The 13,315-nt window shown below is 43.3% G+C and overlaps 2 protein-coding genes across 3 annotated transcripts in view; both read left to right on the forward strand.

Annotated features, from left to right (window-relative positions):
- Positions 1 to 2: 2 nt before the first annotated feature.
- On the forward strand, positions 3 to 5,860 carry GSKIP (GSK3B interacting protein). Of its 2 annotated transcripts, none has more exons than XM_073349597.2 (3): positions 3 to 141; positions 1,331 to 1,589; positions 3,635 to 5,860. In XM_073349597.2, exons 2-3 carry the CDS (start codon positions 1,332 to 1,334, stop codon positions 3,794 to 3,796), a joined length of 420 nt encoding a protein of 139 aa, XP_073205698.1. In that variant the 5' UTR covers positions 3 to 141; position 1,331; the 3' UTR covers positions 3,797 to 5,860. The 2 variants fall into 2 exon arrangements, with proteins under 2 accessions (XP_073205698.1, XP_073205696.1); XM_073349595.2 differs by having other exon boundaries at positions 3 to 122.
- A 3,721-nt stretch (positions 5,861 to 9,581) lies between these two features.
- Positions 9,582 to 13,315, forward strand: part of AK7 (adenylate kinase 7) — a 63,428-nt gene continuing 59,694 nt past the window's right edge. The window contains exon 1 of the mRNA XM_073349601.1: positions 9,582 to 9,689. Coding sequence (XP_073205702.1) covers positions 9,582 to 9,689 — 108 coding nt within the window. The remainder of the gene's footprint in view (positions 9,690 to 13,315) is intronic.

Here is a 13,315-nt window from a genome sequence, read left to right on the forward strand (position 1 = left end):
CAGCGGAAGTGAAGTCACAGAGCGGGGGCGGAAGTGAAGGGGCGGGCATGAGGCGGAAGTCGGAGTGGGTGGCAGGCCAGCCACAAAGCTCCTTTTCGGCGGCCGTAGAAGACGGACGAGAGGTGCGTCTGTGGCGGACAGGTGAAGGGTCTCGGCCTGTGGCAGCGGGGGGCAGTAGAAGAGGCGGCAGCTGGAGGGCCCGTCCCGTCCCGCCGCTGTGTTAAGGGGTTTTTCCCCCCGTATCAAACCCAGGGTGGCACTAACGAGGCTTCGCTGCCCGATTCTCCTGCGCGCTGTGCGGCTGTCACCGCGGTGGCTGCGCTGCAGGCCCTTCTCCAGGGAGCGGCGGGGCTGCCTGCTGCGAGCTGCTCTTCCGGCCCCTTCTTGCCTCTGCCTGTAGCCCCAGGGAGTTGCCGGGGGAGCGGGGTCGTTCTCGAGCGTGAGGCGCCTTGCTGCACGGGGCGTGCACGGGAGGTCACCAGCCCTCTCGGCTGTGGGTGTGTTACGGGGCTGTGGGAGCACCCTGCCCCGAGGACAGAGTGGGGCTTGCAAAGGGGGTTTGCGTTGCCTTTCATCTTGCATGACTTGCATCTTGGGACGAACGCAGAAAACGTGTCCCAGTGTTCAGCCTTTTTGTTTCAGAGTAGCAGCCGTGTTAGTCTGTAACGGCAAAAAGAACAGGAGGACTTGTGGCACCTTAGAGCCTAACATTTATTTGAGTATAAGCTTTCGTGAACTACAACTGTCAACACATGCTACTGACCTTTGTATTAACAAACAGATACAGAGAGAGGCTGAACGAATTGACTTTCTTTACAGGCAAACAGCCAGTTTTACTAACTAGCTCCTTTAAATATTAGTGACCCTTCACTTTCACTCCAAGAGTTTGAGCTTTCATTTGAGTCCTCTCTCTTCCCCTTCCTGCTCCTGCTGATGCAGACATCAATTCTTGACTCATTGGGGACCAGCAGATAAGTTGTTTAGGACAGACTCATAACTGCTTGTGTATTAAGAACACTGCATACTGTGCTTATAAAATATAGATGTGTGCATTATCAGTTACTTTAATACCATAGTCACAGAATTGTGAGTTTGTTATGCTGAAACATTGTGGTTAATACCTTGTCTTTCAAGATTCTCCAATTAAAAAAAAATCCTGGTTGACCTGCTAGTAGCCCTACAGGGCCCATATTCCTCCTTTGGTTTTGCAGGACATTGAATGTGTCTTAAAATAGTTCTTTCTGTTGGAAAAAAAATCTGTTTTATATCATTGATTTTTGCATAATAATTTGTGGCCATATAAAATTGAATATGGTGTTTCCATCCACAGAATGGAGACTGATTACAATCCCATGGAGTTGTCCAGTAACACAGGGTTTGAAGAAGATCCTGAATATAAGGACATTGAAGGAACAGATGTGAAGGATATGAGACTAGAGGCGGAAGCTGTTGTGAATGATGTTCTGTTTGCTGTCAGCAATATGTTTGTCTCAAAAAACCTTCCATGTGCAGAGGCTGTGGCATATATTAATGTGGAGACAAGGGAAAGAAACAGATATTGCCTGGAGCTCACAGAAGCAGGACTTAGGGTAACCCGTTTATCCTTTTATAAAGCTTATTTGTTTACAATAAATATTAATTGAAAGGTGTCTAGTAAAAGTTTTCAGTTGTCATCAAAGCAGCATAGGCTCTTTTCTTTATTGAATACATTTGAGACTCTTTTTTCATATTTCAAAATTCAGCGTTTAAGGGAACTACTATTATGCCATTTCAATTAAATCCAAAAGGGGAAGATTTTACACACTTGTCTTGCCAAAGCGCATCTTACATGAATGGAAAAATGTTAAGTTAGAACTGATGCAATGACCACTATTTCAATTAAAGCTCTGTATGTTGTAACAGTGATTATGCCCTGCATAACTGGGGTATGGTATACAATATTTTTCTCTGCATGGTTTTATCTTGATTCTATGTTTCACTAACATGGGCTGAAAGCAGTAACTGGTGCTAAAGTTAGGCATTAGATAAAGATGATAACTTCTTAAAAAATAAATTTCTGACCAGTTGACACAACCCTGGAACCTAAGAGCTGAGGCTTGTGGTATCCTTGACATGTGCTATTGTGCCTCATTTTACTTTCAAAACTGAAGTGTTTAAGCCCCATAATAATCCATTAACTCTTAGCTAAAGTAGAGGGTACGTTTTAGCACCCTGTTTAAAGAAGTGAGGTAATGCCCATCCTCATGTTTTCTCCAATGCTTTTAGTTTAATAACCCAACAGTTAACCTAGATTATGAAAAGCAGGCATTTATCAGAAACATCTACAGAATGATAAAGATGGAAGTAGATAACTGAAATGTTTGGTGTTACAGGTGACTTTTTTACTGTAAAAAGAAAAGGAGTACTTGGGGCACCTTAGAGACTAACCAATTTATTTGAGCATAAGCTTTCGTGAGCTTCACGAAATAAATAAATAAATTGGTTAGTCTCTAAGGTGCCCCAAGTACTCCTTTTCTTTTTGCGAATACAGACTAACATGTCTGCTACTCTGAAACCTTTTTCACTGTAGTTCTTCAATCTTCTAGTCCACAGTTGTCTGAGAAAAGTGCACAACAATTGCAGCAGGCGTAAGAAAAAGTAGATGATATTGTGCCCACATCAGACTGCATTTTATAGAACAGACTACTGTAATCTTAATGAGAAACACTAATTATTGATTTCTATGTATGCATCTCCCATTCACACTATTTAAATTGCTTGTGCGGTGAAGTGAACTTCCAGCCAAATTCAAAAGTAAGCCTCTGTATATTTAGTGTCTTTGGTGGTCTCAATTTTTGTGAGAACAGAATATTGGAAACTCCTTTAGAGGATGAATTGTTACTTAACGTCTTGAGTAGGGAAGAGGAAGTATAGGCTTTATTGAACCAACTTCTCTTGGTAAAAGACAAGCCTTCGAGCTTACACAGAGCTTTTCTCTTTTTCAGAGCTTGTCTACACTTGAAGTGCTAGAGTGGCACTGCTTTGCCGCTATAGGCCTTCAAGTGTAGACACCATCTGTGGTGATGGGAGGGGTTCTTCCATCAGCTTAAGTGATCCACCTCTCTCGGAGAGGTTGTAATTAAGTTGACGGAAGGATTCTTCTGTCAACCTAGTACTTTCTACATCCGGGGTTAGGTCAGCTTAACTACATTGCTCAGGGGGTGTGGATTTTTCTCACCCCCTGAGCGACAGAAATGTGTCAACCTAACTTTTTAGTGTAGACCAGGCCTGAGTGTCAGTTAAATACACTTCACCTTGAATGATCTCCTACGTGTTAACTATTTATGTCGGATGGTCTGTTCCATGTTGTAGTTAGCTGTGACACTAAGTGCCTTTCAAGACCTGAAGAGGAGCTTTGTGTAAGCTCAAAAGCTTGTCTTTCACCAACAAAAGATGATATTTCACCCACCTTGTCTCTGGTATCCTGGGACCAACATGGTTACAACACTACAAACAAAGTATAGTATTGGTTTGTTGGGTCTGGCAATCCTTCATTCAGTGCACTAATGTGACTAATTTTGTGGGGGTTTTTTTATGGTTCCTATGACTAAATGACTAACTGCAAAAAAATTAACCATGGGTCTCTTTGCAACAGGTGGTGGGTTATGCTTTTGACCAGGCTGATGATGGCTTACAAACGGCGTATCATGAGACTGTCTACTCTTTATTGGACTCCCTTAGCCCAGCATATCGTGAAGCTTTTGGAAATGCACTACTACAGAGACTAGAAGCTTTAAAAAGGGATGGGCAGTCGTGATTCAGTCTGCAGTAACAAGCACATGTTGGGGAATGGTTAATAATAGTGGGAATTCTTAGTATGAGTTACTGAGATTTTCCTTTCGGATCTAGCCAGAAACGTATATCAAGCTTCATTTCTTGCCTGAACATCTAAGTTCCTTACAATAGAACTGACTTGTAAAATATGAATGTTGCTATGGATCTGCTTTGTCCACAAGGCTACTTTAAGCTATTTTGGTGGACTGTAGAAGTAGTACCTTTTTTGTTAAACTCTGCTGTAGATCATCAGTTGACAGTGACTTGCTTTCTACAGCATTTGAAGAAATTTGATCTCTTTCCAAAGCAATATGATCTAATATCTTATTCTAAGAAATATCTTAATTGGTACTGTGCAAATCTTGAATGCCATGTATGAAAGTAGTAATACTTTCTTAATGTCTATCTGTAAATTTTAACTCTGCTCCTTAAAACCAAATTTTAACTACTTGCTCTAGCTAAATTAATGGGAATTACTTTATTCCACTTAGAGGATATCTATTTCAGCTCAATTTTTTTGTAAGCAAACCTGAAAACTCTCTGCTTCATTCACAAGGTATGAACCTCACAATATCATACATCATTTGAACATTGCTTACTCTGAGTTTGCCTGTGCTTAAAATACTGCAGCCATGCCGCTGTAGCTGTGCCACTGTAGCACTTCAGAATCTCCTGTTGGAAATCCACCTCCCCAGGAGGTGATAGCTAAGCTGCCAGAAGAATTCTTCCATTGATCTAGCGGTCTACTCGGGGATTTTGGTCAGCTTAAGTGCACTACTCAGGGGTGAGGACTTTTTTATAGCCCTGACAGATGTAGTTAAACTGACCTGATTTCTAGTTTAGACCAGACCTTGGTGTCCTTGTTGAGTTAAAAGCAATGTTCAGTATTATTCAGTGTACCCTTGTTGGCGGCAACCACCAACCCGTAAACAAAAGATAACTGTTGGCATATGAATGTATCCTCTAAATTTGCAAATGATATAAGCACAGAAGAAAACAAGGAAGAACAGGTGACATTTTTTTTCTTAAATTTAGACCATACTAATAACTTTGGGAGGGGGTGGAAGACATTTTAGCCTGTTTACTATTCTAAACGTTTGTTTACATGATGTACAGAATATACTCAAGTATTTTTGCTTCAGTCTTTACTTTTTACAGTGCAGTGCTTAGGTATTCCTGTAAGGCTGCCCTCTTCTCCCTCAATTGTACAGTGTCCTGTCCTAAAGAACAGTAAGTATATAATGTCAATGCAGTGTATTGGTTTGAAACCTAAGGCTGTATGAAACATTCAGAGATTGATATTGAATTGGGAGACAGTTGCATATTTTCTATTTTATAAAAAAAATACAAAGATCTTTATAAACTTATTGTGCTACTGTAAGTTTTTGAATGTGTGGAAGAGATTTGGGTGTATGAATGGAAGAGACTTTGTGAAAAGTATTCAGTTGGTTTAAAGCACCAGTACTATTGAACTAGCATTCTATGATTATATGATCACTGTTTTGCACACTTGGACTATTCAATATCTATGCATCCTTGTTTATGTAATTCTGCCTTTATTTGTCTGTTTCATGCTAGAAAAAAAGTAAATGTGAATCCAAAGAGAGGGCTAGATTATCAGCTTTTGTAAATAAACATGCTCCACTGACTTCAACAGAACTAGACTGATTGACACCAGCTGAGGATCAGTCACATTAATTTGAGGGACCAGTTAACAAGTTGAGCATTTATTATAGTTTTGTGGCAATGATGCTGTAATTCTGACTGAGAAGGGACCTACAGTCAGAGCTTCTGTTTTCAAGTGTAATGTTTGTTTTATTATCTTAGTAGGTTGAAACAACTCATGTTAATATATAATTTTGTTAAAAGTATTTTCATGCTCTAAGAAAATGGTTCCTTTTTTTTTTTTTTTTGCAGTTTTGTGGCATGTGCTTTAATCCTCTATGAGGAAAATGTACTTTGCCAAGTTTATATCTTAATATCTACCCCTGTAACAACGCACCTGTTTATTTCAATGACTAGACACTTGAATAAATGCACAAACTTATGTATGATCCGCTTTTTATTCTCCTCCCCCAAAATTGAAAATGTATACCTATATCTTTCTAAACGTGCAAGTCTCAGACACACAAGTCAAGTAAACACATGGTAGCTTAAACAATACCTTTTGGCTGTAGTGTATAAATATATAAGAGCATTTAAAATTGATCTGCATTACTATTCAACATGCCAATGTAAAAAAGGGGTGGAGATCAAGTACTTAAACATTGGTGAACAACTTCAAGGATAGTATTACATTATAGTAACTCTTCACTTAATTTGAGTATGCCTATGGCTGACAAGGAATATTTTTATAGCTTTACAACAGAAATTGAGAAGCCTTTACCAGAAGGCATAAACTTGTTGGAAGGCTGTGTAAGCCGCAGATCTCACCTACTTCATAGAATCATAGAATATCAGGGTTGGAAGGGACCCCAGAAGGTCATCTAGTCCAACCCCCTGCTCGAAGCAGGACCAATTCCCAGTTAAATCATCCCAGCCAGGGCTTTGTCAAGCCTGACCTTAAAAACCTCTAAGGAAGGAGATTCTACCACCTCCCTAGGTAACGCATTCCAGTGTTTCACCACCCTCTTAGTGAAAAAGCTTTTCCTAATATCCAATCTAAACCTCCCCCACTGCAACTTGAGACCATTACTCCTCGTTCTGTCATCTGCTACCATTGAGAACAGTCTAGAGCCATCCTCTTTGGAACCCCCTTTCAGGTAGTTGAAAGCAGCTATCAAATCCCCCCTCATTCTTCTCTTCTGCAGGCTAAACAATCCCAGTTCCCTCAGCCTCTCCTCATAAGTCATGTGTTCCAGACCCCTAATCATTTTTGTTGCCCTTCGCTGGACTCTCTCCAATTTATCCACATCCTTCTTGTAGTGTGGGGCCTAAAACTGGACACAGTACTCCAGATGAGGCCTCACTTCCCTAGGAAATAATTGACTACACTATAACTTGAAAATGAAAAGGGATTCTAGTCATGCACATAGTTGGGTTAGTATGCTTGTAATATGTGGGAATACTCTTAAATAGTTATACTAGAAAATGCTGCTGTGTGAAAAGGCTCAGTTGAAATGCTAATTAACAGTAGACCTTTTAGTACAACTCCGTACTTGTTTGCTTTATATACCTATCTGAATCCTTGATCCTGTGCTGCTGGGCATCTGATAAAGCCATAGATCTGTGAACGGATATACCTTCCATAAGGATGAGAATGGATAGGCTTTCAATTAAATAAAAGTGGGAATGGACAGCAAAACACAACCTTGGACATTATGAAAAGTCTCAAAGATTAGCACGGTTTAATCACTTTGAGACTATCTTATTAAGAGATTATAAACAGCTGCCTGCTCTAAGGATGTCTGTCAGTACTGAGGTCAACTCCATTCTTCAAAATGTTACCAAAGATTTTGTGCCATGCTGAAGAATGTGCTATGTACTTAGAGCTCTGAATTGTGGATATATCGGGACGAGAGCCCACTCCAGTTCGGAGTAGTATTGGAATGCAAATGTAAAATAGGATAAGAGGAGTTCATCTTTGTATAAAGAATGATGCTGTTGTTTATCTGCTATTGCTGATTATGCAGTACATATAAGAAGTGATAATCTAAAAGTTATTATGCATACCTCAAGTCTGTCTTTCAGCTAGTAGCTTGCATATTACAATTTTAAAAATACAAAATGCTCTTTTAAACACTATTTCTCAAACTTCAGTTGCAAACACCTAATAAGGTCAATGGAAGTTGTATCTAAAGCTCATATACTTAACAGTGCAGTCAGTTGTTTGATACAGTACACAAATAACATTTTTGCTAAGCAAACAAACTGCAAAAAGGTCAGATGCTGTTCTCATTGTAAAACTGCATTATATTAAAAAGTACCAGAGTTGGTGCTGAACTTTTTAGAGGCAGAGATCCTTCTAAAAAAATTGCTGCCTCTATAGCAACTTTTTCCTATAAATTGAGGACTGCTCAGTTGTAATGGGGGAAACCTAGGTCAGCCATTGTCGCATTCCCCTTCAGTACCTAGCCTGAGCTAAGAAAGCTAGTGATCCAACTAATGGACTAAACTGGGTGATGAATCCTAGTCATGTGCCACCTGAGGCACGCACAGATGCTAAGAAGAAGTTGGAAGTGACAAAGGAAGAGAGAGACCTTGATATACTGGTTGCTCACAGGAGGACTATGAGTTGCAGCTGTGAAAAAGGCTAATGCAGTCTTAGGATGCAGTAGGTGAGGTATTCCCACTAGAGATAGGGAAGTGACAGTACCCTTACACAAGGCAGGGATGAGATCTCTGGAATACTGTGCAATTCTGGTCTCTAATGTTTCAGAAAGATTAATTCAAACTGAAACAGGTACAGAGAAGGGCTACTGCGATGATTTTAGGAATGGAAAACCTACCTTATGAAAGGAGACTCAAAGAGCCCAACCAAAAGAAGGTTGAGGGGAGAGATGATTTGCAAAGACAGTAAGCTTGAAACATGGGATTAATTAACCTAAATGCTGAATATGTTCTTGTTTCTTCTTAAAGTGCTAGTGCATACATACACTGATAACATAATTGCTCAGTGGTGCATGAAGATGCAGAACTTGCAATATAGAGAATGTGAACTATGAGCAAGTCCACAACTGTAAAATGCCTTTTGGACATATTTATGATTTTAAGGCTGAAGAGACCTCAAGAGGTAAGGTAGACTATTCCCTGTGCTGAGGCAGGACCATATATTCATCTGACCGTTACTTCTGAAACATGCAATGGTAGTAACCAATTGTCTGATAAGCACAGAGCTGCTTTACCAGCACTGTTCCTCTTTCCTCTCCCGTTTTTTCTTAGGATGGGGGTGTGTAAAAAGTGCAGGGTTGAGGGACTTCTGGCCAGCCTTTATCTTCCACTTAATTCTCCTGTAAATCTGCACAGGCTAGAACCTTGATTTTTCAAACATCAGTCTTATGAACAACTAGTTTTATGAACTATTTTTCCCAACAGGAAAAAAAAAATCACATAACAAAAGTGATATCCTAATGCTTTCAGTGCCATGGAAATGCTTTGCCTCGTTTCAAAGGATAAGAAGAAAGTAATATAGTGCCCTATACTGCAACTTTGGTACTGAGACTTGGAGATACTCAATTTTATGAACTTCCATCTCCAGATAGTTCATAAAAGAGGGGTTCTACCATATTAGTGAAAATGCCTATGAAATACTGACCCTCTTATTTAAAAAACAAATAAATCCATATGAACATAAATGCTTCCTCCTCACCTACCTCAGCTCAGAGCTGGGCAAGTATCTTACTGACCTGGCACACTCCAGTACGCCCCACTCTCGATTACAGCATGTGTTGTTTTAAAACGTCAAACTCTGCCTCTGTCATGATTCTCTCCCCTCTTGTTCCTGGACCGCCTCCACCATAGCTCTGTCTCTGTAGATCTTTGTCCCTCTTTTAGGGAATAGTTATAGGTTCGTGCCCTTTTCCCTTCTGTTCGACTCGGGCTCTGCCTACCCCAGTATCGGTCTCTCTCCCGGCTTTTGCCCAGGGAGCGGGAGCCTCCCTTCCCCGGAGGCGCCCTGGCACCAGCCTCGCCAGCTGCAGGGACCGCCCCCTGCCCGCGTCTTGGCCCGGCCCTGTGGCGGCCCTCCCCGATGCCTGGGCCGGTGCGGAGAAGGACGCTGCCGCTTGGCTCGGTCGCTTAGCAACGGCCCGGCTTCCCCGGCGAGCGCCATGGCGGCGGAGGAGGAGGAGGCGGTGGCCGCGGCCGAAGGGACCGTTCGCAGCCAGAGGGTCTTTCTCAACCATCTGGACTCCTACAGCGGCAGCAGCATCGGGAAGGTGACCGCGGGGTGGGGGGTCCCTGGGAGGGGGCTGGGCCGCAGGATCCTTCCGAGCTCCCCTCAAGCCGCAAGCTGGGATACGGCCCCATCGCTGCCCACCCCCACGGGGCGTGAACAACCTGCTGGGGTGTGGCTGATGCCAGAGCCAGGGCTAGAGAGCGGCCCCATGACCCAGCACAAGGTGCTAGCCATCACCGAGAGCACAGCCTCCCTGGCATGGCAATACTCCTCCTGGAGCCACATGCTGGTGCCAGGGCACTTTTGCCAGCCCACATGCTTCCCTGGGCACAAAGGCACGTGCTGAGCTATGATGCAGGCAACATCACCTGGACCACAGGATCTCTTTAGTACCCCCATCATCAGCAACTGCTTGCTGGGCTACAAGGCTATAAGCACTATGGGGTGCCCCCCGCCAGTCCTCCCAAATGGGAACCGTATGCTGAGGTGCAATGTTAATAGATTTACATAGTCTTAGAATCTCTCCTGTGCCCAGTGGCACATAGAGCAACCCATTTTTCCCACTGTTATCTCTCCGGAGAAAGATGTTTGACTGCATCGTAAGTTGTCTCCAGGATGGCAGCATCCTTTTCAGTGGTACTAGGATAAGTCATTCTTTGCCCTCCACACCTTCTCTTCCTAGAGTTGCCAGGTGTCCGGTTTCCGACCGGAATGCCTGGTCGAAAAGGGACCCTGGCAGCTCTGGTCAGCACTGCTGCCCGGGCTGTTAAAACTCCGGTCGGTCGGCGGTTCAGTGGGGCTAAGGCAGGCTCCCTGCCTGTCATGGCCCTGCACAGCTCCCGGAAGCAGTGGCATGTCCCTCCTCCAGCTCCCAGGCATAGATGCAGCCACGGGGCTCCGTGCACCAGCTCAGCAGCTTCCATTGGCTAGAAACAGTGGCCCATGGGAGCTGCGGGGGCAGCGCCTGTGGACAGGGCAGCGCGCAGAGCCATCTGGCTGCGCCTCCACGTAGGAGCTGGATGGGGGATTTTCCATTGCTTATGGGAGCTGCTTGAGGTAAGCACCACCCGATCCCCCTCCCACCCTGCAAACCCCTCGATCCTAGCCCAGAGCACCCTCCTGCACCCCACACCCCTCATCCCCAGTGCCACTTCAAAGCCCGCACCCCCAGCTGGAGCTCCCCCGCATGCTCCAACCCCCTGCCCCAGCCCTGATCCCCCTCCCACCCTCCAAACCCCTCTGTCCCAGCCCGGAGCACCTTCCCGCACCCTGAACCCCTCATTTCTGGCCCTATCCTGGAACCCACACCCTCAGCCCAGATCCCGTACCCCCTCCCACACTCCAACCCTCTGCCTTAGCCCAGAGTCCCCTCCCTCACCCTGAACTCCTCATTTCTGGCCCCACCCTGGAGCCCGTACCCCCAGCCAGAGCCCTCACTCCCTTCCGCACCCCAATCCCCTGAGCCAGCCCGGTGAAAATGAGTGAGTGAGTGAGGGTGGATCGAGTGAGTAGGGGGCGTGGCCTTGGAGAAGGGGTGGGGCATGGGCTGGGCCTCATAGGAGGCGGGACAAGGCTGTTCAGTTTTGGGCGAGTAGGAAGTTGGCAACCCTATCTCTTCCCTCCTGGTGTAACCCAATCTCATACCTTGTAATTCTTTGATGACATTGCCAAACCACCATAGCTCTGTCTATCTAATTACTCAGTTCTCAGTTTGCTGATTTCTGTGGTGCAGCACTTCCACATTGGTTACATAATTTCTCCAATGAATTCCCAACAAAACTGGGGGAATTAATTCATCCTCTTGTTGTGTACTTCCACCATCTGCCATGTTACTGAAGCCTACAATAACGTTGGAAGGATAATAGCATAGCACAATCTCATTTTAGTGTGCAGATGTATTTTCTCACTCTTCCAGATGTTTGACAAACAGGAATTTGATCCACAGGCTTCACTGCGTTTTGCCTTCACTTCTTTACTAAGCTGGCCATTAGCAGATATTGTTCTTCCAAGATAGACAAAGTCATCAACTCTTTCCTAATCTTCTCCATCAATTACATTCTCCAATATTGACAGCATTCTCTCCTATTTCCATGGTCTTGCTCTTCTGTGTATTGCTTTATGCTCATAAAGTGTCTTTTCATTCCATCCAAGTTTGGTATCCAGTATGAATACATCATCTGCAAAATGTAAGTCTTGCAGCTTATCTCTGCCCCAAACAATACCAGTGTCCTTAGCAGCAGCCATCACTCTTCTCATCACAAAGTCTATGACAATGCAGAAGAGAAGTGGGGATAATATGCAACTTTGCCTTATGCCAGTAACAATCTTAACCCATTCTGTGTCTCTACTTTCTGTCCTGACACAGCTCACAGACTTGTCATTCAAAGCTTTTATTAAATTAATAATTTTTGATGGAATTCTATAGTGACTCAAGACCTTCCAGAGGACTTTTCTTTGGACATCAACAAACGCTGTTTTAAAATCAAGAAAGTTAAAAACCAGTTTCTGATGGCATTCTAGGCCTTTCTCAATCATCTTCTCAAGGTGAAAATCTGGTCTGAACACAACCCACGAGATCAAAATCTAGCCTGTTCATCCACAAGTATTTATCAACAGCAGTTTTCATCCTATTCAAAATGATAATGCAAAACACTTTTCCAAGTACAGATATGAGTGTCACCCCTCTCCAGATATCACAAATAAATTGGTCCCCCTTTTTAGGAATTTTGCAGATAAAACCTCTTCTCCAATCTTTAGGACAGATCTTATTTTCCCATTCTGTACAACCTGCACATGTAATTCACCATCACTTACTCTCTGACTTTTAACATTTTAGCATCTATCTTATCATAGCCTTTACTTCTCTTCAGTTGGTTTATGATCTCAGTTACTTCCTCAAAGGTTATTATTTTTAGTGATATAGGTGAAGGTATTTCTTCACATACCTCAGTGTATATTAGTGGTTCTATCTGGTTGAGCACAACCTGTAAATGTTCCATCCAGTGGGCTCTCTGTTCTTCCTTTGTGCTTAAAACTGTACCTTCTTGGGTATTCACAGTGGCACAATGGTTTAAAAATTGTGATGTCAGTTGTTTAGATATTAGAAAAAGCTTTTTAAAATACTCTTGTATGCCTCCTCAGCTTCCATCCATTCTCTTATCTCTTCTGGTTTATCTTTTAACTCCCTTGTTTTAGTCTGCATATTCTTGTTGCAGAATAGCTCTCACTGCTGTCAGATTCTTGTTGAATTCTCTCTCTAATTCCTTCCTCTCTTCAACAAGCCTCCATGTATTGGGCTGGAGTCAGTCTTCTTTCCTAGGTCTTCCCACCCTCACTGAAGTCCTGGCTGCATCCACACTTGCTTCTTTGAAAAACTCCCATTGTTCTTCTGTGACCTCCATGAGTGCCTTTAACTCTTAAGATCTGTTGCTAAGCTGCTGCTTGAAATTCACCTTCACTGCTGGATCTACTAACTTGCTAGACATATATGTACCCTCTGCCTTGCGTGATGTTACTTTCTTTAATTTTATTTTGATTGTCCCAATGTCAACATGGTGGTCACTTCTGACCTCAGCATAGGTATACACCCTGGTGTCCAACACTGATCTTTTCCAACACCTACTAAATAGTAACATGATCAAGCTATTTCTGGGTAAAGACATCATT

Source organism: Lepidochelys kempii, chromosome 6 (genome assembly GCF_965140285.1).
Source record: "Lepidochelys kempii isolate rLepKem1 chromosome 6, rLepKem1.hap1, whole genome shotgun sequence".
Taxonomy (NCBI): Eukaryota; Metazoa; Chordata; order Testudines; family Cheloniidae; genus Lepidochelys; species Lepidochelys kempii.